The following is a 23,173-nucleotide window of genomic DNA, read 5'->3' on the forward strand; positions in this document are numbered from 1 at the left end:
GTACATCTGATAATAGCATCCGTGGCCAAGTCCAGGCTGGCCAGGAGCAGGTGGGGCACTCTGTCACTGGCAACTCGGCTGAAGCCACTCCAGAGAGAGCCAGGCCACCAGAAAATTCACCTGCCTGTGCTGCCTGTTGGCCATGAGTGACCTCTCTTCTCTGACAGGAGACGGGACCTTGAGGCCCCAAGTAAATGAAAGTCACCAGAGCTCCCTAGAGGAAGGTCCTACGGTGGCCTCCAGGACTCGCCACAGCCTAAATGTCCTGCATGTCTCCTATAGTGTCAGGTAAGGTAGGCCTGTGGGGCCGCCACCTCTCCTCACTACTCAGGTGCCTCTGGGGATTTGGGGCTGCTTCCTTAGTGGATCGGGGTGCAGAGAGACAAGAAGGCCTTTTACCCTTCCTATGGTGGCCCACACCCCTTCCTCACTGTCTGCAGCCTGCCCCATGTGAATAGAGAAGACCCATGGAGCCAGGGTTGGGAGCATGAGGCGTTAGAAACCCAGGTGACGGAAGGTGGGTCAACCTAGGAATAAACAGTATTCTGTTTGCCGTTGCATGGCCAGACAGAGACCTGACATTTACAGAAGCTTCTGGGCAGGCACTTTCTGTGGGTGGCACCAGCCTGCAGCCAGGGCCTGCAGAGCAGGCCACCGAGGCAGACATATACTTACAATCCTGTCCAGGGCAACTGGGCAGGGCAGAGCTTGGGTCAGTGCTGGGAGACCTGGTCTGGCCCCTTCCAGGACCCCACGCAGACTTTTCGATAACGTAGTTTTCTTTACAGCTATCATGTCGGGCCTTGGTGGAACATTGGATCTCGCTGGCAGCAGTGGAACAGGCAGATCCTCAAAGACGTCTCCTTTTTCGTGGAGAGTGGGGAGATCATGTGCATCTTAGGGAGCTCAGGTAAGTTGGGGAGGAGTGTTCTGGTTCTTATGGAACATGCTGAAAAGGCTGTGGCTTGATTTAAGCTCCATGTTGAAGAAATAAGTTTAAATTCAAGGTCATAAATTTGATATTAGAATAAAATCTAATGACATCTGACTGTGAATAGAACTTGGTACAATATGAAACCGTGAGAAAGGATCCTTGAAAGAATATAAAGTTCTACCTAACATATCAGTGAATTCTTCTTTCTCTCTCTCTGTCTGCTTTTCTCTCTCTCTTTCGGTGGTGCTAGGGATCAAACCCAGGGCCTCATGCATGCTAGGCATACCCAGGGTGCCCAACAAACATGATTTCCCTCACTGCTACCCTGCCTAGACACAGAAAAAGGAGTTAAATAAGCACCAAAATGCCCATTTAATTCCTGCATTTGATTCCACCGGTCCTTTTTCATTTACAACATACTTCTAACTCATAGCCAAGAATAGAGAATAACATAAAAAGTGTTCATGTATTACTATCAGGCCTTATCAAATCTTAACATTTTGCCATTCTTTCTTCAGGTCTTTTCCCCTTTTAAGGAACTAAACACTATAGATTGCACTGAGCCGTCTCTGAGCCTGTTCCCCATGTCATCCTCCTCTTCCTCTTCTCAAGGGTAGCTACACCAGAGCCTGACCTGCACGCTCGTCTCTATGTCCCTGCATCAGCCAGTCCTTGTCCCAGGAAGGTGTAGCCTCTGGACAGGCAGCTCCTTGTGGCTGAGAGCAATTTTCTGTGAGGGTCACAGGTGAGAATCCTCAGGATCCTCAGAGCTGACACTGCCAGCAGCTGAGGGTGGGTACATTGGCCCTCCAGAGGGGACTTGCATGAAACACCATGAGGCTAGCTTGTCTTGCCTGTTGTACGGTTAAGGACTCTGACAAATCAGCTTCATGGAACCATCTTGATTGCACAGTTGCTTGCAAATTGTTGGCATTTACCACCACTCTTCATTTGCATTACTCTCTTTAACAGAGACAGGGAAAGTAAGCCTGGTGTGAAAGTTAGGGAAGGTGCAGATTGGGAGGTGGCAGGAGTGTGTCCCCTAAAGGTCCATGTCAGGGAAGCTTGGTCCCCAGCATGGAAATTTTAAGAGGTGCTGGAACCTCAGAAGGGAAGGACGTGGCTCTCTCAGTACTTCGTTTCCTTCTTGCCAGGGAAAGTTGTTATGAAAAAAGCAAGGCTGTCTCTGAATCCCTCTGGCTTCCTGTCTCACCATGCAGTCTTTCCCTCTTACGTGTCATCCTGCTGTGATGCCATTTGGCACCTTGTGATGTAGCCAGAAGGCTGTCACCACAGCTGAGCAAATGGGGCTGGCTAATGTTGAACTTCAAGCCTCCAAAACCGTGAGCTAAATGAACTTCTTTTCTTTACAAATTACCCAACTTGTGTATTTTGGTACAGCAATGGCAAAGATAGTCCAACCTCTTTACCCGCAGTGGTTAAATCAGTGACCACTATCTGCTATAGCAGGTGCACAACTGGATGAGAACAGTAGGATCTGAAGACCAAATGAAAAGGAATTCATTGACTGTTGTAATCTACTTGGGCTACTGTAACAAAACACTCTGCATTGGGTGGCTTGCAAGCAGCAGAAATTTATTTCTCACAGTCCTAATGGCTGGGAAGCCCAAGATGAAGGTGCTGGCAGATTTCATGTGTCGTACAGGCTGATCCTCATAAACAGCTATCTCCTCAATCTAATCTCCTGGTAGAAAGGATGAGGGATCTCTCTCAAGCTTCTTTTATGAGGCCACTAATCCCAGTCAGGAAAGCTGCACCCCCAGAACCTAACTACCGTCCAACCCTACCATCAGCTTGGGGGTAAAGAGCTCAACATTTGATTTTTTTTTTTTTTTTTTTTTTGTACCGTGGGATTGAACTCAGGCCCTTTCGCTTGCAAGGCAGGCATGGTGCCACTGAGCCAAATCCCTAGCTCCTCAACATTTGAGTTTTAAGGAGATGTAATATTCAGATCACATCATTAACTAAAGCCATTACACATTTCTAAGATTTCTCATCAACTTTTATTCCTTTTTTCTGGTATTTATTTACTTACTCTTTTTTTCTCTGCTAGGATTGAACCTAGGGCCTTCATGCTGAACGACATCTACATTTTTTTGGGATAGAGTCTGCTCAGACTTGTGACCCTCTTGCCTCTGCCTCCCAGAGTGCTAATAAGATGACAGACATGTGCCATCATGCCCAGATTTATTTCCATCTTTAAAAAAATTTCTAACTATAACTGTATCATAATATGCAAGATCATTCTAATTTCCTTTTTGATAAATATAACATGCTCTTTTAAAAAGAAAAATGCTGAGTTATCCCTATAATAACCTGTTGTATTCTTTATGTGGATTAAGAAGGGTGACATCCATGGCACCCTTCTCAGAAGGATGTCCCCGTCCAATGTCGCACTTTGTGCACATTTCATCAGACAGTGGATGGAGCTCTTGATCTAGGGGTGTGGCCTGGTGTCTGATAATATACCTAATCATGGTTTTATAATGGTACCACAAAAGCAGGAACTTTATCTTTTTTTTTTTTTCCTGCTGTGTCCTTAATACTAGAACAGGACCACCCTCTAAGTAAGTGTTTAATATTTGTTCGACAAATGAGTGAATAAATTCAATCTATGAGCTGTGATAGGAAAATATGGTATTTTTTTTTTTTTTGGTACTGGGGATTGAACTCAGGTCCTTACGCTTGCGCAGCAGGTGGCGAAACCACTGAGCTAAATTACCGGCCCGAAAATATGGTATGTTTAACTAAAAGAAAATTTATTACAGTAAAAGGCACATTGCAGCTAATCCACCTCAGAACATTCTCGCTTCAAACACACTTATGCCATCGCCCTTGCCACTTGCTGAAGTAATTCTGGAAGTTTTCTTTCATGTGTGTCTTTAATTTGTTGTTGTGGCTACCTTGATGACCTGAATCCATTTTAAATGTTTACCTTTCATGGTCATTTTGACTTTGGGAAAGAGCCAGGGTCGCATGGTGCCAGATCTGGTGAATAGGGCAGATGAGGACACCCTGTGATTTTTACAGGTCTGCCTTTCTGTTGGATGGCACTCAGCAGCAGCATTCACCACTGTTTTGATCACACATCATACAGTCATGAAAGAGTACTTCCAGAATGGCTTCAGAAAGTGACACAAATGATAAGTGTGTTTGAAGCAAGGAGGAGTATTCTGAAAGGGATTAATGGTAATATGTTTTTATGTCTAATTAACATTTGTAGTGTTTCATGAAATGACCTGATTCCATTGCTGTGTAGTTCTTTTTTTTTGGTACCAGGGATTGAACTCGGGACCTTGCACTTGCAAAGCAGGTGCCGGAACCACTGAGCTAAATCCCCAGCCCTTGCTGTGTAGTTCTTAGCAGCACTTATCTATCAAGTCTTTATTATGAGGAAAAGATGACTTACTATTCAAAGTCTCACCAAAGTGTGGCCTAAAGTAAGCCTGTTGCAGGCCACCTACCACACCAGGGGGATTTGTTTGACTCACTGTTTGCTCCTGATTAGAACCCAGACTCTGGGATGAATGCTTCCTTGCAGATTGTTTAATTACAAATTATTTCTGCCCTATTAGAGAAATAACCCCCCAAAGCATGGTTTTATTGCCCCTCAGGGAATTCACCATTTGTGTGTTTAACGTTCCTACCTTATTCTAACCTTCTTCTCCACTGACTGTATACATCAGTTTCCTATGTCCTTTTTTAGATAAGCTTTGTGCTGGTTTCTCATTAATTAGTTAATAAGTATTTGACACCTGTTGGAAAGACTGAATTAGTTATCTATTTCTATGCAAAATAAAAAGAATTCCCAAAGTGGCTTAAAACAACAAAAAACATCCTTTATTATCTCTCAAGGTTTCTATTTGGTGGAGCTGAAGTCCTCTGCAGGAATGTCCCTAGTGACAAGTGGCGAGATATATATGCCCAAGGCTCCTGGTTCAGGCTGAGACCAGCTTGGTCTCAGCAAAGGACTCCTTAAGAGGGTGCCTCTCAAATTCTTTACACAGAGGGGTCATCCAGGGATCTTGTCGGCAAGGCAATGCCACCTACTGGCAGGTACAACCAGACAATTCCAGGGGACCACAAAAAGAAATCCAAATGTCCTCAGAGCCAAATGTTTCCAAGAGTCCTGGCTTTCCTTTTATTCTGATCCTATAGTTTCCTTTTCAACGCCAAAGGAAATAAACCAGCAGAGCGTCTTCAGACTTTACCTGCCTGAGAGAAATGGCTTGTCGCTAGAGGGGACACACTTCTTTGTGCCCTGAGAATTTGACCCAGGGGCCAGGCCTCCGCGGAGTGCGGTTCGGTCCTCCGAAGGCTCCTCCAGGGCCTCTTCGTGTTGCCTCCAGGTTCAGGGAAAACCACGCTGTTGGATGCCATATCCGGGAGGCTCCGGCGCACCGGCACCCTCCTCGGGGAGGTGTCTGTCAACGGCAGGAGGCTGCGCCGGAGCCAGTTCCAGGACTGCTTCTCCTACGTCATGCAGGTGGGCGCGCGTCACCCCCACCCCCCTGAGCCCCCCCGCCCGGCGCGCCCGGCCCGCTGACGTCCGCTCTCCCGCAGAGCGACATCTTCCTGAGCAACCTCACCGTGCGCGAGACGCTGCGCTACACGGCGATGCTGGCCACGCGCCGCAGCTCCGAAGACTTCTTCCGGAAGAAGGTGGGGACCCCGCGCCCGCCCAGCAGCCCCTCTTCCTCCACCCCTTGGCTCGCCCGTCCCTGCCCTTTGCTTTCACCCCGCTGGGCTCCTCCTGCGCCTTTTGACCGAGATGTGGCCCATCCAGAGATGCGCTCTGGGCGTAATATATACAGATGGATTTCACACTCCCTCTGGGAAATATGAAGCAAACCCTCCCAAAAAACAGAATGTGAAATAATCTCATTCAGCATTTTCCAAAATATTGACAATAGGTTGAAATGGTAATATTTTGACTGTGAATATTTATTATTATTATTGTATTAATTTCACCTTTAAAAAACTTTTTAAAAATTTGGGCTGCTGACGTATCCCCTCCCCTGTGCGGCTTGCATGATCGAGTGGCCTGTGCTGTTCTTTGAGGTCTGCCTTGAACGTCTAAATTATTTTTCCCAGTGATTTTTTTCAACTTACTTTGTGGTATCTTGAATGGGCCTCATCCAAACGGGATTATGTTCACGAGGGCAGACATTGTGAAATGGTCAACTCTTTCTAGGTTCCAATTTGTTTTTGTTTTTTGGGGGGGGCGGTTGTAGTTCAAAGACATAAACTGAACATTCAAACATCTTAAAATTAAACTTTAGAAACAAAAATTTAACATTCAAACAGGAGTATAATTTACAGAGCACACCTAGGAAGGGAATTTTGTTGTCTAATCCAGAATAAAGGCCATTTAATTGAAAATAAAATGTTTAACCAGCAGTTCTATTCTGGCCAGCATGTTAGTTCTGAACATGGTTCCATACCTGAGAAGAAATTACTAAAAAATCTTTTCTTAGGCTAACAAGTCTTGGCCTATAGTTCAGAGGGGATAATCAAAGCATGTTTCTTAGAGACAAAGGTAAAAGTGTGTCCATCATAATAATCTTAGGCCCTGGAATCCAATCTGTTAAGTGTAGCCATTTTGTGAGTAGCCACAGGTAAAGCCCCTGGGACCTTCCCTGGAAACACTGCCTCAGTTCTGTCTGGACTGTGAGGCCCAGGAACCATGACAGGTGGAGTGCCATCTTCAAAGTGGCACACTCCCTGCCAAGGAGGCTTGTGGGTAAACAGCATTCTCCTGTCCGAGCAACCCCAACCATTCTGAGGACCGCCTTGGAGGGGGGCTTCCCTCAGGAAGGACCATCTGGCCTTAGAGTGCTCAGAGGTACAGTGGGGTCCTGCCATTTCACCTGGTTTTGCTTGCTCTCTTGTCTGGCTGGCATTGGGCAGGGTTTGTCTTACACACAAATCTCACTTCCTTCTCATATCAACCTGTGAGGGAGACATTGTCTCCATCTTGCAGAACTCACTGACACCCAGTGAGTTAGGACCAGGCAACTGGGAGTGGCAGTCCCTGTGTGGCCAGGGTGACACCAGGGTTCAGCTCATAGGGGCCCTGTGTGTGTAGTTGTGTTCACAAGGCTCAGTGGCCCCGATCATGAAGGGTAGGGGAGGAGCCAGGCCACACAGCCTCTCTGCAGCTTTCTTTCTGGTAGTTTAGTATTTCTTTTTATAAAATGGGTAGGAAAAAAACTCCAGTGGCATTTGGGTGGGAGAAGTGAAGTCATGAGCAGATTCGAATGGGGTGATTCATTTCTATCACATTTGAGAGATCCTGAGAAACCCATGGATGTAAATCTTCAGCCAATTCACATGTTCCTTGAAATGGTCTGATGGCAAATTTGCCACACACACACCCCCACTGCCTGGTTCAGGAAGCTCCCAGATGCTGTGCAAAGATTGATAGCACAGAGTTGGTCCTGCTTGAGTGTCCTTTCTGAGCAAATCCAATCCACAGTGGATGAGATCTTGATGAAGTAATTCAGTGAGCAGGAGGTACCCAGGATAACAGTGGACAGGGCCCAGCAGACCTGCTCTGACCTTGGAGGAACCTGAAAACAAAGCATGGCTGACATGGGCAGGCTGTGTCTGCTGAACTGTCAGCTGAGCCTGGTGCTCTGTGAGCCACCTGAGCCCCCAGGCAACCCTGACGCTTGCCTTACCAAGGGCAGGGCCTTGGACAAGCTGTGGCCCTCTTGGAGAATCTATTTTCCCCTCCATAATACATAGAATAATAATACATCTCTGCTAGGGTTTATGTGAGGAATAAATCCAATTATGTAAATGCCAGGGCATAGAGAAGATTGGCCTTGATGATTCCCAAAGTCTTTTCATGACTCTGAATTCCATTTCGAATAGAGTCTGCAAAAACACAGAAGAGGTTTCCTATCAGGCTCAAAACATGGAGGCCAGATTAAGTAACTGTCTCCTCTGTCCATCCCTTCCAAGCCAAGGGGCAAGTTTACAACTTTCCTGAAGTTGCAGGCATGAAAGGAAGTTTGAAAGTCTGCCCCAACTGGTGAGCACACAAACCCAGCCTTGTCAACCAAAGCTCAATTCTAGAATCTTTTTAGTCTAATGACGAGACACTTCTTTTTTCCAGATCATCTCAAGCTAGTTTATTTACACATTTTGCCGTCTCATTTTTCTTCTTTATCTATTTCAGATATGTCCCTTCTTTTGATTAAGGTTTCATGTATGTTGGAATACTGCTCTCTGGCTCCTTGGAATTTTGTTCCACACATCATCCCTTTTTTTCTCCAATCTAGCTTGTTGTGGCTATTTTCTTTTCTTTTCTTTTTTTAGAGACAGGGTCTCACTATATAGTTCAGGCTGGCCTTGAACTCACTATGTAGCCCAGGCAGGGCTTGAACTCGTGGTAAACTCCTGCCTCAGCCTCCTGAGTGCTAGGATTACAGGTGTGTGCCACCATGGCTGGCAGTTGTGGCTATTTTTCAATGCAATGTATTAGTTTCCTTTTTTTCCTTATAAAAAGAACACAGAGCCGAGGATTTAGCTCAGTGGTTTTGCCACCTGCTGCGCAAGGACCTGAGTTTGATCCCTGGTACCAAAAAAAAAAAAAAGAACACAACCTCATTAGAAGAGGATGAGAACACACACATTACTATGTACATATTTTCAGTTTTCATCCAGCTGCCTCCTCAGGGCTGTCTGCCGATCAGTCAAGGGAGAACTAGAAGTAGTAGAAATCTTCCATCAGATCTTTGGAGACAGGACAAGCTGAGAGAGGAAAGAGAGAGAAGGGGGAAAAGGCCAACTTTCTAGACAGTGAAGCACTGATTTCTATTGTTATTGTTTTGACAAGTTGTGAATAAGGAGACAGGAGCTTCAGAGTTTAAGCATGGTGGGGAGGACTAGAGGAAAGACAATTTAAAGAAGTGTGGCTGTGGATTATGAATTGGGTCCCTTTAAAGTGTTTAGAGAGATCTAAGGCAAGATTGGGATTACTTTTCAAGACTTTTGGTAGCTAATTACATTTCTCTGATGAAAAACCACACTGAGATTGACCCACATGAGACCCCAGGATGTATGTGGATGACATAGGGAAAACCAGGCTTAGTTCAGACCAATTTGGACTTTTTAAACATATAAAACATGTCTTATAGTAAATTTCAAGACCTAAACGCTTATAAAAGTAAGCTCTATTGTAACTATTCTTTTGGGAGCTTTTTCTGTATGGGCTGGTCTGGGGTCAGCATCTGAAAATAGGTGCTCAATGCACTATCTGGCATTTCATGATGAATCTCCCTGAAGCAAATATAAGCATTTTTTTGTTACTGTAGGGGACTAAAAAATACATGCCCTTTCCTTGTTTAAATCGTGTGTAACATTGTGACCTAAGCCAAGTTGGATTTCACTATAATAGGCTTATTTCCCCAGGACATGGTGAGTCTGGAAGCAGCCAGGCATTCTAAGTTGTTCTCTCTCTGGCTGTCTCCAGCTCGGGAGCTGAGATGGCAGCTGTCACCAAGTGGCCAGCGGTCCTGGGCTTTGTGTCTCCCACAGGTGGAGGCCATCATGGCAGAGCTGCAGCTGAGCCACGTGGCAGACCAAGTGATTGGCAGCTATAACTTTGGGGGCATTTCCAGTGGTGAGCGGCGCCGGGTCTCCATTGCAGTCCAGCTCCTCCAGGACCCCAGTAAGTGGAACACAGACCTGCAGCTACCGGCTGCTGCCTGGTCACTTGCCATGTATCCGCAGATACTTGAAGCCCTTTCTTTCCGGTCCACACATGGAAAGGAGTTTGTGTAGCACTGAAATCACTGAGTTTTCTGAATTGGAGACCCAGGATTTTTTGAAGTACCATGTAGTTTATTTCCAAATGCTGCTTCATCATCAAAGTATAGACAGTCCTCAACTTAACAATGGTCCTGACATAATTTTTCAACTTTAAGAATGATGTGAAAGCAATACACACAGTATAAATTGTACATTGATTTTTGAGTTTTGATCTTTTTTGATCTAGTGATATGTGATACCACTACCCCCACCCCCACACACAGCTCCACTACTGGGGATTGATCCCCAGGGCCTTCACACTGAGCTGTATCTCCAGCCCTTTTCATTTTTTATTTTGAGACAGAGTCTTAGTAAGTCACTGAGTTGCCCAGGCCAGGCTTAAATTTATGATCTTCCTGTCTCAGCCTCCCAGAGTGCTGGGATTACAGGTAGTATAATGTTCTTTTATGATGCTGGGCAGTGTCAGCAGGCCACAACTACCAGTTGGCTATGTGGTCACAAGAGGGAACAACCAACATTCTACAGTGTGCTGTGTTGCTATGTTATGATAGTCAGTAGGTTAGGTGTATGACTGCATTTCCAACACACAACATTTTCACTTTACCATGAGTTTATCGAACACAACTCCTTAATAAGGCAAGGACCCTCTGTACAAAATATCTCTTGTATCAGAAACATCACGTTTGTGTTTTAGTGTTCTATTAGCATTTCCCATGAACACAGGGCCTGCCTTATACTCTAGCAGCACCACTGTATCTGCAGGGAAAGGCAGATTAGTTGTGGTATGGTCAGAAGTATTTATGAGACAACAGGAATCAGAGTAGGAACTGAAGGCCGACTCGGACAGGTGTATATGCCATGGGGAGGGCCCAGTCTGAGGTAGCCGGTCCCCTTCTTCTCTTGCCTGGCTTAGTCACTTCCCCCACCTGGCAACTCCACCCCTTCTATACGCCTGGAAGAGGGGGTACTGCCTCTAGATCCTTCGTAGTAGATTAAGACGGCCCGATCTTCTGGTGGTGCTTGATCACTCGCAGGCAGATATGAGAAGTGCTCTTGAGAGCTCTTGGTCATTTTGGGGGTGGACATAAACTACAATTAATCTAGTTTTGGGTTCTAAAGAACCTAAACACCTACCCTACCTCAGATCTTGTTTTATGGGTTAGATTTCTTTGCAGTACAAAAACACTTTTACTGTTGGAGAGTGCTACAGACATGAAATAGGGGCACCTCCCCCTTTTTAAAACACAACTTGCTTTTATTAAACAGGAGGCAAAAAAAATCACATTTTTAAAAGAGGCAGATATTCCAGTAGCTTCAGGGAAAACCAACTTGATGTCAGCTTGTTTGAAAAAATCTTTTAGAATAAATGAGTAATTAAATTCTTGAAGCAGAGAGAGGATACTAACAAGCTCCAGACTTTGCCAGATTAAGTGCTGTGTAGCTTAACCATGTGAACTTTCATGTAAATGTACAGCAAATAGGAATATTAGCATCTGACAGCATCATGACTATTTTATCATTTTACTTGAATTAAAACCAGGGTTTCTGAAACTTCCAAATAGTATTTAAAGTTTTCCAATATGAATATATACCAACTTCTGCTCCTCTCTACATATCAAATGTGAAATAATTGTACAGTATATCAATATTTTCATAGGAAGATTTTTAAGGCTTCTGGCACATAAAATAACTAAAAGCCTATCTTCTCTCTTTTGAGAACAACTTGGTGCCCATCTGGATGGAGCCCAAACAGTACTGAGTAGGAGGCCTTATCTTGTTGCTCCCTATCCCTACATGTGCTCAGAGCTGGGGGTTGGGTCCCCCAGGCCAGATCCTTTCTCTGGGGCTTGGGCTGAAAGCAGTTTGCATGTAGCTACTTCTGATCATGTACTTGGGTGAAGGGGATACAACAGCTCAATAAAGGAATGATCAAAACTGAGTTTTTAAGCACAGAGCCTGGTGGGGCAGTGGCTCAGACATCTGCCCCTTCTTTGTTGGCAGAGATCATGATGTTTTGTTTTGTTTTGTTTTTCCCCCATTAAGTTTACTGGTGCATTTTAGGTATAAAATACAGTTACATACATCATTGGGATCTTGTACCATTACATGAGTGTCTTGGTTCTTATTTTTTTCCCTCTTCCCCTGCCCTCCCTTCACCCCCTCCACCCTTCCCCACTTGCAAAGATTTTGTTTCCATTTTTTTCCTTTCTCATATTTTTTTCCCCTTTCCTCTCCCCCCTCCCCCACCCCCCTAGACCTTTACTTCCTGTTACACAATATCAATTACACATTTTTAAAATTAAAATATCAAGACCTAGGAGACATTACCACAGATTTTACAGAATTTAAAAGGATATAGAAAGCATATTTCAAAAATCTGTTTTGAATTAAATTTGACAACTTCTAAGAAGTACCTTGGAAGACAAATTAATGAAACTAACTCTGGAGGAAATATAAAATTTGAATAGCACCTGTTAAAGAAAGTATATTCCTAGCTTGAAAACCTACCCATATGACAACAACAGGCTTGTATACATTTTAACTGATAAATTATATCAAAGAGATCATGATGTTTGATGAGCCGACCACAGGCCTGGACTCCATGACTGCGAATCAGATCATCTCCCTTCTGGTGGAGTTGGCTCACAGGGGCCGAATCGTGATCCTCACCATCCACCAGCCCCGCTCTGAATTCTTCCAGGTAAGCAGGCATGGCCCTTGTTCTGCTCGACTCTGGCTGGGAAGGGGGAGAGAAATAAAGGTGCATCATCAAGCAAATAGAGCCAACAGTCCTGATTTGGAAAGAGAAAGGATGGAAACCAGTTTCTTTTTAGCACCACATTCCACGTACTTTTGAAACAGTAGCTCATTTAAGCCCCGCGATAATCCCCTGAGGCTGGTATCAGTATATCTCCTTGACAGAGGAAAAAAGCAAAGCATAGAAATGACTCAAAACGGAGTCAGTATGATAGAGTTCAAAGGCAGAACGGTATTCATGGTCGAGTTGGCTTCAAGGGCTGTGTTCTTCCACTGAACCATATAGATTCCTTCCCAAAACTCTCATTTCATCCTCCCAGTATTCTGTTAGCGATTCTTCACTTTTTATAGATGAGAATCTGAGATTTCAAATATAAGCAACAAACAGAACAACCCAGATGGTTCAAGGTCACTCTCTCTGTGTAATTAATGGCTGGAATTTATTTTTTATTTTATTTTATTTTATTTTTTTGGTACTGGGGATCAAACTCTGGTCCTTGAGCTTTCGAGGCGGGCAGCGGAACCACTGAGCTAAATCCCAGGCCCAGTGGCTGGAATTTAAACCTGTAGCTCTTCTCTACCTCAGAGGTCATTCTGGGGCTCAGCAGGGAGAGAGCATGGTCATCAGACCCAGTTGAAATGTAGGAGATGCACCCTAAACCCACTGAGAGTACTGATGGGTGGCTGACTGCTTGGAAGGATATTTCCCATAAGGACACGATGACCTGACCATACACTAAAACTGTCTGTTGTCTGATCAGTACTTTGACAAAATTGCTATCCTGACCTTCGGAGAGTTGGTTTTCTGTGGTACCCCAGTGGAGATGCTGGATTTCTTCAATGGCTGTGGTTACCCTTGTCCTGACCATTCCAACCCCTTTGACTTCTATAGTAAGTTTTTCTTTCACATTCTTCATCGTGAATGAATTTTAAACTTTCTCATCTCATATTTCTGCTCAGATGGCACCTGCCCTAGTGGGTTTTGTTTTTGTTTTTGTTGTGATGATTTTGTGTGTCATGGAGCTAATTTGGCGGGTCAATTGGCATTGATGACTTATCAGAATGAGATAGGGATCTCTTTCAAGCAAATCGATATACTCTTATTTTATCAGAGAAAAAATTAACTGAGTTTCTGAATTCTCTGCTAGTACCAGTGGGATTCTCATGGCCCTGCTGGATAGCTTTAAAATATTCTGATTTTATAGGTAGGCATTAACAACAGATTTTATTCTAATGAGATGTGGTATTATGGTTAGTATTCCTGAATCAATGATGAAACATATTATTTTCCATTATGTATATATGTGCATTGAAATACACATGGATTATATTTTTTTGGGGGAAAAAATCTAGTGGACCTGACATCAGTGGATTCTCAAAGCAAAGAACGAGAAATAGAAACCTACAAGCGAGTCCAAATGCTTGAATCCGCCTACAAAAAATCAGCAATCTGTCACAGAATTTTGGAGAATATTGACAGAACAAAACACCTGAAAACCTTACCAATGATTCCCTTCAAAACCAAAGATCTTCCTGGAACTGTCTGTAAACTGGGTATCCTCTTGAGGTAAGAATCTCAGAAATGTAAGCCAGACCCGTTTTAGGTATTTAGACATTCACTGATAAAGAAAAGGAATTAAAATGGGATTGTTTGGTTTTCAGGAGAGTGACAAGAAACTTATTGAGAAATAAGCAAGCAGTGATTATGCGTCTCCTTCAGAATCTGATCATGGGTTTGTTCATCATATTCTTCATCCTGCGGGTCCAGAACAATATCCTAACGGGTGCTATCCAGGACCGTGTGGGTCTCCTGTACCAGTTTGTGGGCGCCACCCCATACACAGGCATGCTCAACGCTGTGACTCTGTGTAAGTGTTGTGTGCAGGAGGCACACTCCTTTCTCCCTCAATAGCTCCCTGCCTCAGCTGTCACCCTGCAAAAGTCCACCATAGAAGGGTATTTCTATGAGTGACCCCTGGCCCTGTCCAGATCCCCTTGATGGGGGAGAGGTAACTATTGAGTTATGTGCACCTTACCATGAATTAGCTCACCAAGAGGTTCTCTCTGAGGGTCAGTTATGAGGCCTTGGTGGTAGAGTTGGGGGAGAGTTTTCAAAATATCTCTCCTGGCTTTCAGGATGCCCACAGCTCGTGGGGGCCCAGTTACCATTAGTTTCCTTTGGAGCTTATTTTGGAATAATCAGAACCTGATTTTCAAACTCAGTGGGAATCCAGAAGCCACACTCAGATGCCTGATATTATAGCTTATTCAAGAAAATAGATATTGGAAGAGTTCCTGAAATGAAACACAAAGTTCAGGGAATGAGAGGGAAGGATGATGCCTTTTGTAAAGTTGGTCTTCAAGATGGACATGAAGGGCAACATTAAGTCCCTGTGTTTACCAGTCTTTTCTGGTCCCTCTGAGAGTCATTGTAAATGCAGATTTTGGTGAGGGCCAACATACTGCACAAAAGAGGACAAAGTGCCTCGCTCACTCATTCATGCCCTTTTTTCTGGGATTGATGACCCCCCCCCCAACCACCACCACCAAATTGAGGGAGAGGGAAATAAATTGTATCTTTTGCAACAAAATTGCCATTCAGGTAGAGTGTGGATATTGGGTGGGGAGGCTTTACTCTCCCCTGGATGGCACTACCCTCCCTCCATGAGTGGGCACCCTGCCCCTCTGGGTTTCCCTTCAGCATGGGCTAGCCCTTCCTCCCTCAGCTGTGTGGTGATGAGTGTTCTGGAACCTACCTGCGTTCCATGTCAGTTCCTGTGCTTCGAGCTGTCAGTGACCGGGAGAGTCTGGATGGCCTGTATGAGAAGTGGCAGATACTACTGGCCTACGTGGTGCACATCCTCCCCTTCAGCATCATCGCCACTGTGCTTTTCAGCAGTGTCAGCTACTGGTAAGGGGGGTTCAGAGCCATTCCATTCACCCAAGATAGGCCTGCATGGAGTCAGAGAGCCAGTGAGACGTGGGGGAGACAGCTCCAGGGTGACTGACTCCATGTTCTCTGCTCTGAATGATCTGCATTTTGCCCATCCATGTCTTGTGCAATGTCCTGTCTTTCAGGTTTTATAATACATACAACTGTGGGCTATATGGAACTGGAGAACAAACCAAATAGACTCCATGTCCCAGTGGAGAGCAGGCCCCACAGTCCTTACAGGGTGGGCCAGAGAAGAGGGCTCCAAAGTGGCTGGGACCCAGGTGCCCAGGGACCCAGGTGCAGAGGAGGTGACCACTGGTCACCAGCAATGACTGTGGCCTCCCCAGGCTGCTGTGGGCTGGAGGGGAGCAGCTCCCCTGCCCAGGATGTCATTGATGTACCTGGACATTACAGGGACACTGCAGTTTGGGCAGGGTGAAGGGGGCTGGTGGAACAAAAGAGTGGCCATAGGAAGAGGGTACTGGGAACCGGGAAACATCCCTAATGTTACTGGGTTTTGATTGATGCCTTCCTTTTATGTGTTAGAACTGCAGAAAGATATAAATCCAAGAATGTGTAGAGTTACAGTATTTGCAGGATTTGTTGTTGTGGGGAGACGGATCTTCTCTCATTATGTAACTTTGCCTTAAAGATCCAGAATTCTCTGACTCCATTAGTGTAAAGGTTCCCAGCTCCTGGCCCCAAGAAAGAGAACTTAGGCTAATCCTGAGACACTGTCTCTCCTTGTCATCTGATTCATACACAGGTGTTCCTAACCATAGCCAGTTCAAAGTCCCAAGGTGTGTACTATGAATCATTATTATAAACATGATATATACGTACAAGATAAGCTAGGGCATGGCTAGTGTGAGCTCCAAGATTAAAAGCTTAAAGGGGAAGAAGAGGATAGCCAGCTGATGGAGAAGGCAAAGAGCTATTTGGGGAAGTGAAAAATAGAAGGTGCATTGGGCAGCAGAGAGGGTAGGGAGGACAGTGTTTCAAGAAGGTGTGTTTAACCTGTTAAGTCTCACAAAGAGTAAAGGAGGTGAGGTAGAAAAGGAGGCAGTCAGTCATTGTGAATTTCCAGAAAAGAGCTTCATAGAGTAGAGGGGATAAAAGTCAGGTTTATAAGGGTTGTGGAAGAAACAGATGCTATTTGGGGGAGCTTGGTGGAACAGGATAGGATGAAGAGGTAGGATCAGTTCTTAAGTGATCATCAAGCTCCAAGAACGGTTGTCTTAGGATGTGATAAATAAGATTATTAGAAACCATTAGGGGGCTGGAGGCATAGCTCAGGAGTAGAGCAAGTCCAAAGCCTTGCGATCTATCCCCAACACAAGAAACAAACAAACAATAGACTGAGTTAGATGAAAATACAGCCAAAATTGGGTAAGTCACAGATCAAGGTTTCAGAGTAGACCCAGGTCAGAACAGGGAGTCAGAACAGCATGAGACTGTAGATATAAGTAGATAGATAGATAGGGAAATATTTGGCAAAGACAGGGGTGGGAAGAGAAGGAGGATGAAAGGGAGGGAGAAAGAGAGAGGGAGAATGAAGACACAAGAAATTCATAAAATAGGAGGTGAGTTCCCCTGCTGAGAACTAGAAAGAGACTGAAATAGGGGAGAAGGGTAAAGTAGAGGTTTCTGTCAGTCGTGATGAGAACCCAAAATATACAGATGAAACCTTAGGGGATCCAGGAGCCAGATGAGGCAAATTTGATCCAATTAGCACAGCCGTATGCCATGTTCAACACACTTTGAACATGGTTTTCAATCACTTAAATGAGAAGGCAGGGCTCCTAGAGGTGAGGACTGATTCAGCAAAGAATGGAAGAGGTGGGCAAAAATCTGAGGCAGTGAGGAGTGGGAAATGGGAAACAGGAAGGAGGCTGAGATAAGAGAGGGTGTGTTCTGAATCTGAACCCTTGTAAGTGGATCCATTTTGAGTGCCACATAAGTTGAAGACATGCTGAGTGACCCAGGTCAGACGGGTGCAGCCACTGGAATGGAGATCAGTCGATTAGGAGATGTTTGTGTGGATGGCTCCTTAAGGAAGTTCAAGACCTTGAGGGAAATGAAAGTAAGGGATCACTAACAACACCTCATACCAACATGAATTTTTCTGGAGCATCCTGATGGGGAATGACCCTTGTCCAGGTGCTATGAAATCATCAAAGGGGAAAGAATGTTTTAAACATCACAAGACTACGGTAGGAAAGGGAATTAACAATATAAACAAGATGTCATGATTTGTACAAGCAAGGTGGATGATCGTGAAGAGGTGGGGGTATATGAGATGCCAATTTCTTTTCCTTATTATACAAATAAAGAGCAACCAAGTGTAATAGTCACTTAAAACCCCTATCATCCATGAGAGAAAATTTGGTGAAGGGAACATAGGAGAAAAGGGCATGAGATAGGGTTGCTTGTTTACACAAGGAAACAAAAGTCAAATCAAGGAAAGGAGGTTAGAATAAAAGCTAAGAATGGAGGGGGGAAGCTAGTCTGATGGAGGATGGAAGTGGTGAGGGCCTCGATGCTGCAACAGTCCTACTGCCACACAGGGATAGGAAGGAGAGCCAAGACACAGTTGGGTGGGGCCTTAGCACTGGGGTAGGAGTGGTGTTGGGAGGAAGAATGTGATTCCTTACAAAGAGGCAAGTATGATATTTTTCTTAAGTGACAGTGCTTGGGAAGGAAGCTAAAGACCTTATGTTTTTCTAGGACTCTGGGCTTATATCCTGAGGCTGACCGATTTGCATATTTCTCTGCTGCTCTCTTGGCCCCCCACTTAATCGGTGAATGTTTAACTCTTGTGCTACTTGGTATGATCCAAAACCCAAATATTGTTAACAGTATAGTGGCTGTGATGAGCTTTGCTGGGTTGCTGGTTGGATCTGGCTTGGTCAGGTAAGATACAAAGATTTAAAGGATTTAGGGTGGTACGATTTTTGGTTGTTGACCACAGGATGATGCCTGCTATAAAGGAATTCCAGAAGGGAGCTCTGGGGTACTAGCTAAAGGTATCACATTAAGGTTTGGAGTACTTACGCTGCCTGCTAAGAAATCATTACTGCCTTAGACCTTGTACCAATTGTTCAATAAAATGTCTTTCTATTGGGAATCAGGAAATGATAAGGTAAGCAAACTAATGATATGATCCACCTACAACATGCAATTAGAACAAGAGAGGGAAAACCAATCCGGATGCTCCAGAAAAACTTGTGGTCCACATTACAGGCTAAAGATTATGTATATCAGTTCATTTCTGACCAGGCACTGTTGAGTCTCTATTCTGGTTCTCAATTCCCAGTTATTTTTATGAATTAAAACTAGTCAGATAAGAAAAAAGACTGCAGGATAAAAGACTGCTGCTAAAGCAAGTTTCAGGACTTAAAGGACACGTGCCAAATGTTAACAGTAATTATCTCTAGATGGTATCTAATTTTAAAATTTCATATTTTTTATGTTTTACAAATTTTCTACAATGGACAGTCATCATTTTATAATGCATACACATACTTAAAAGTAAACAAAAAGGGGTAGAAATTTTTCAAAAGATAAAAATGAGGCCAGGCAGGTGACAGGAATGGTATGGTATCTAAGCTATGGATTCCTAATGAAAGTTTTATACCTTTGACTTAAAAACCAAATCACAAACAAACAAACAAACAAACTAGTGGGCATCCACTATACAAAATGACTTTTATATGTTAGTCATTTAGCTCTCAGGAGGAAATGAAGCTTAGACTGGACTTTGCTTGAATCCCTGCTGCCTGGAGAGAGGGCTGACCTGGAATCAGGAGCTCCCTCCACAGTTTGCCTGCCCGTGAACAGGACAAGTCACCCTTTTGTCTGAATTAGTTTCCTTGTTTATAAAACATAAAAGGAGATTCTTATCTTGGCCCTACCCACCTCAAGAGGTCACCAGGAGTCAATCAGATAACATGAAAACACCGGAAAGCAAAGTGAGCTAGGTTTTGATGGGTCAAGAAGGTATTTTTCACATTACATTGTATTTGTCTCTGCTGCTTAAGTAGATTGTTAGCATCTATGAGAAATGCACAGATCAAATCACCCTCAACGATGCAGACTCAAGCTTGGGGGTCGTCTCCTCTTTTATAAATTGATTTGAATCCTTACGTGCAGTCAATCTGGTACTTTTTCCTGTACCTACTGTTTAGGAAAAGGAGCTTAATTGCTGTTAAAAGGGAGGTAATTACTAAATGCTCTTGATTTCTTTGCAAATCTTCAAATTGGGACGCCTCACTCGGACTCTGCTCAACTTCCAAGCACTGATTGCATTTTCCTTTCCCTTTTGTAGTCATCTTCCCTGCTTGAACTGCGGGCAGCAATTGTACTCCTGGCTTCCTCCTCCTTCAAACATGATTAGAAGCTTTCCTGTTCCTTCTACTTATAAAATATTCTGAGTTCTTTGGGACAAACAATGCACACGATATAGACATGTATGCAGAAGAAAGGGAAAGTTAGCCGAAATAGCACAACCCAGAGTTAAACTTTGTTGCCTTTTTGGCTAGACTTCAATAGAATTTTTATTAAAAATGGGATTGTACTATTAAGATGGGAAGAATGCATACGTTCTTACCATTTAACAGCATAATGGGGACAGTTCCGCGTCAACAAACCTAAATCCATGGTTCCTCCTTCCTTCTTCTGAGACTCCCCGGGTTTCTAGGACACAGCCTGGTTCTCCTCTGTGCCTTCGCTTCATTGGTCCCCCTGCCTGCCTGCCTGCCATTCCCGTGGCCTGAGGAGCTCTCTCTGAGTCCCCCCTTCCTCTCACTGCCCATCCTGTGCCCCCTTGTGTTGGGGCTTTCCTTAATAAACTGCCAACTGTTCGAGGGCAGCAGTGGTGTCTCATTACAGTCTCTCACAGGAGCCAGCTCATGGTCTTGACTCAGGTCAACATATAATTTTGCAAACCTAGATGGTTCAAGACCAATTAACAACCTCTCAATGTGGCTCATTTATTTTGTGCCTTAGAAAACTGCCACTATCAAAGTTATGGGGCCTGGGGGGGGTGTCACTTGGGAATAGGGGAGACCATACACACCAAATATGAGTGTCATGGATGTGTGATACTATTTTTCATATGTTCTTGGCACAAATAGGTCACTGTTCTATGTTTTATAGACTTAATCCTTTTACGGCTAGTGTTTCATTTCTGGACCACCAATAACACCGGAACATAATAAAAATTTTTTTCTCTTTAAATTCTTGTTCCTTGAATTTTCTAGGTAACGTATATGAATTTCATGAAAAAATTCAAAAAATTACAGTCTTTGGCATGTATGGGTTAAGGATATATATTGTGTCACTAACCACACTGTGAGTTCTTCAAGGACAAGATACTATTTTTAAAATTCCTAAAGCATCTAGAACTTGAGATTTGCAAATATATTTAATATGTACTTTTGGCTGGTAGAAACATTTTAGTGGACTAAGAAGGGCACAGAATCAGAATGAGGTTTCTTCCAGTTAGACTGGAGAGGAACATCCTTTGTTTTCACGATGAATGTGTGCTTGTTCCTTCCATCCTGTCCCCCCAGCATTTTAGTTTAGCTCTCACTTTACCCCAGCACCCTCAAATCTGTGTCCTCCTCTTGTGTAATATATGTGTGTTTTCTTCTGTTATATAAATGGTGCTCCCCCCCCACAATTAGGCACTAGTCCATCATGAAAGAACTACTAAAGTCTCTACTATAATGGATCACCAAAGTGTAATTTAAAGACTGAATGCTACTTTTACTAACTTGGAAGGATGCCTGCGACATATGTTTGGGAGAAATAACCATGTTAGGAAATAGCATAGTACAATCCCATTATGTCAAATTTTATGAACACATACATAGGTTGTATATATCACCAATTTTCTTTTGTTTTGTTTTTTGAGACAGGGTCTCATTATGCAGTTCAGGCTAGCCTTGAACTCACTATGTAGCCAAGGGTGGCCTTGAACTCATGGTGATCCTCCTGCCTCAGCCTCGGGAGTCCTGGGATTACAGGCATGTGTCACCACACCTAGCTTATCACCAAAATGTTAACCACAGTTATTTCTGAACAATGTATTTCTTTATATTTTAGTATTATTTGAAGATTTTTATAGTGAGAATCATTTTAATAATAGAGATGGAAAATTATATTTATGTTAGAGAACATAAAATAAGGATTGCATTTCCTTTTATTTGGTAAAACTATTTACCAGAGCCTACTGAATTTTATCTTTCTTTCTTTTGTTCCCTGAAGAAACATACAAGAAACGAACCAAGCTTTTCAAATCTACAGTTATTTTGCATTCCAAAAATATTGCTGTGAGATTCTTGTAGTCAATGAGTTCTATGGACTGAATTTCACTTGTGGTAAGTACTCAGTTTTGAAATACTATTTTTACATATTACTCTGAGGAAGCAGTTTCCTGAGGGAAATGTATTTTGGTGATAAATGCTATATATATGTTTTATTCATTAAGTTTATCGGTACATTTTAGCTATACAATATGATGACATTCATCATTGGGAATTTGTACCTGTACATGATATATTAAATGCTATATTTTATAATAAACTGATTTTTAACACCTCATCTGGAAATAAAAGCCCAACATTTTCTTTGATTTTTTAAATAAAATAAGCATCGGTCCAGTTTGTCTCCTGCCAAAGGTCGATAGCCTAAGGCCACTTTGGTGTTATTAGCAAGTGACAGAATTTATGTACACTGAATTGAATTCTAGTGTATTCTAGATAGACTCAGCTCCTCTATCTACTGAGCTCACTGAAGTAGACTATAAAGTGGCTTCTTGCTCCCCAAAATGTACAAGGTAGGTACCTGAGTGGATCCATTGATAGCAAAAGTCTATTCCACAGTTCGACAGGGGCCAGTGGGAACACAACAAAATCCTCCTGGCCACTGGAGATCCCAGGGAATCTAGTGGTTATTTAAATATTTTTATGTGACAGCCATCAATTACTTTAGGGTATCTGTTGCTAAGTGAATATCATTTTATTAAAAATATGGTAAGGAATCTATACGCAAAATAGAAATGAACCCATCTCTATTTTCAAATGAAGTCAAGGCCCAGAACTCTCACTCTGGCTTTCTCCGTTTGTGAGTTCTGGGCTCTCAAAAATGTCATGCCTCTTTCATGAAGAAGAGTGCTTTGCAGAGTGAAATACTTGTGAGTGAGTCACCTGAGATGTGCCCGGCTGATATTGTCAATCTTTTCTTTGGCAGGCAGCTCAAATAACTCTGTGATAAATAATCCACTGTGCTTCACCACTCAAGGAATTCAGTTCATTGAGAAAACCTGCCCAGGTGCAACATCCAGATTCACAACAAACTTTCTGATGTTATATGCATATATCCCAGTTCTGGTCATCCTAGGAATAGTTGTTTTTAAAATGAGGGACCATCTTATCAGCAGATAGTGCAGAACACTGCTGGGAGATGAAACTTCAGCTGTCAGACGTGGATGACTGTTTGAAGTAAAAACGGCATGGATTTCTTTCTTGATGGGACATTGTAAATCTTTTCACCACTAAGACTTCATTTGTGCTCCTCAGATCCACACAGGCCTTGAGTGCAATGGAAATGGGTCACTGCCCCTTGTTATTCCAACCTGTTGGGATGTGTGCTATTTGAAAATTGTGACTGAGCTGGTCCAAGAATGTAAATAATAAGAATCCATAAGCCTATGGGAGACTAGCGTGAATATTTGTTTTCCT

General features: G+C 43.4%; 2 protein-coding genes across 3 annotated transcripts in view; one reads left to right on the forward strand and one right to left on the reverse strand.

The window, feature by feature from the left end:
- Positions 1-20: 20 nt before the first annotated feature.
- Positions 21-23,144, forward strand: Abcg5 (ATP binding cassette subfamily G member 5). 2 transcript variants are annotated; one of them, XM_004839367.4, is made up of 13 exons: positions 21-288; positions 789-910; positions 5,305-5,441; positions 5,519-5,617; positions 9,503-9,635; positions 12,298-12,437; positions 13,255-13,384; positions 13,847-14,060; positions 14,156-14,361; positions 15,266-15,404; positions 18,156-18,229; positions 21,699-21,811; positions 22,683-23,144. In XM_004839367.4, exons 1-12 carry the CDS (start codon positions 143-145, stop codon positions 21,776-21,778), a joined length of 1,620 nt encoding a protein of 539 aa, XP_004839424.1. In that variant the 5' UTR covers positions 21-142; the 3' UTR covers positions 21,779-21,811; positions 22,683-23,144. The 2 variants fall into 2 exon arrangements, with proteins under 2 accessions (XP_004839424.1, XP_004839423.1); XM_004839366.3 differs by having other exon boundaries at positions 24-288; positions 18,156-18,341.
- Positions 12,320-23,173, reverse strand: part of Dync2li1 (dynein cytoplasmic 2 light intermediate chain 1) — a 52,964-nt gene continuing 42,110 nt past the window's right edge. The window contains exon 15 of the mRNA XM_021253808.2: positions 12,320-12,473. The gene's annotated coding sequence lies outside the window, so the exon portion shown is untranslated. The remainder of the gene's footprint in view (positions 12,474-23,173) is intronic.

The sequence above is a fragment of the Heterocephalus glaber genome, unplaced genomic scaffold, assembly GCF_053883595.1.
Source record: "Heterocephalus glaber isolate CG9 unplaced genomic scaffold, H.glaber_assembly_v1.0 deba00001457, whole genome shotgun sequence".
NCBI lineage: Eukaryota > Metazoa > Chordata > Mammalia > Rodentia > Bathyergidae > Heterocephalus > Heterocephalus glaber.

Coding starts and splice junctions, on each gene's coding strand:
- Abcg5 (XM_004839366.3), top strand. CDS start 143: ATGAGTGACCTCTCTTCTCTGACAGGAGACGGGACCTTGAGGCCCCAA. Junction 9,636..12,297: donor CCAGCTCCTCCAGGACCCCA/GTAAGTGGAACA, acceptor ATTATATCAAAG/AGATCATGATGTTTGATGAG. Junction 18,342..21,698: donor GTTGGATCTGGCTTGGTCAG/GTAAGATACAAA, acceptor TGTTCCCTGAAG/AAACATACAAGAAACGAACC.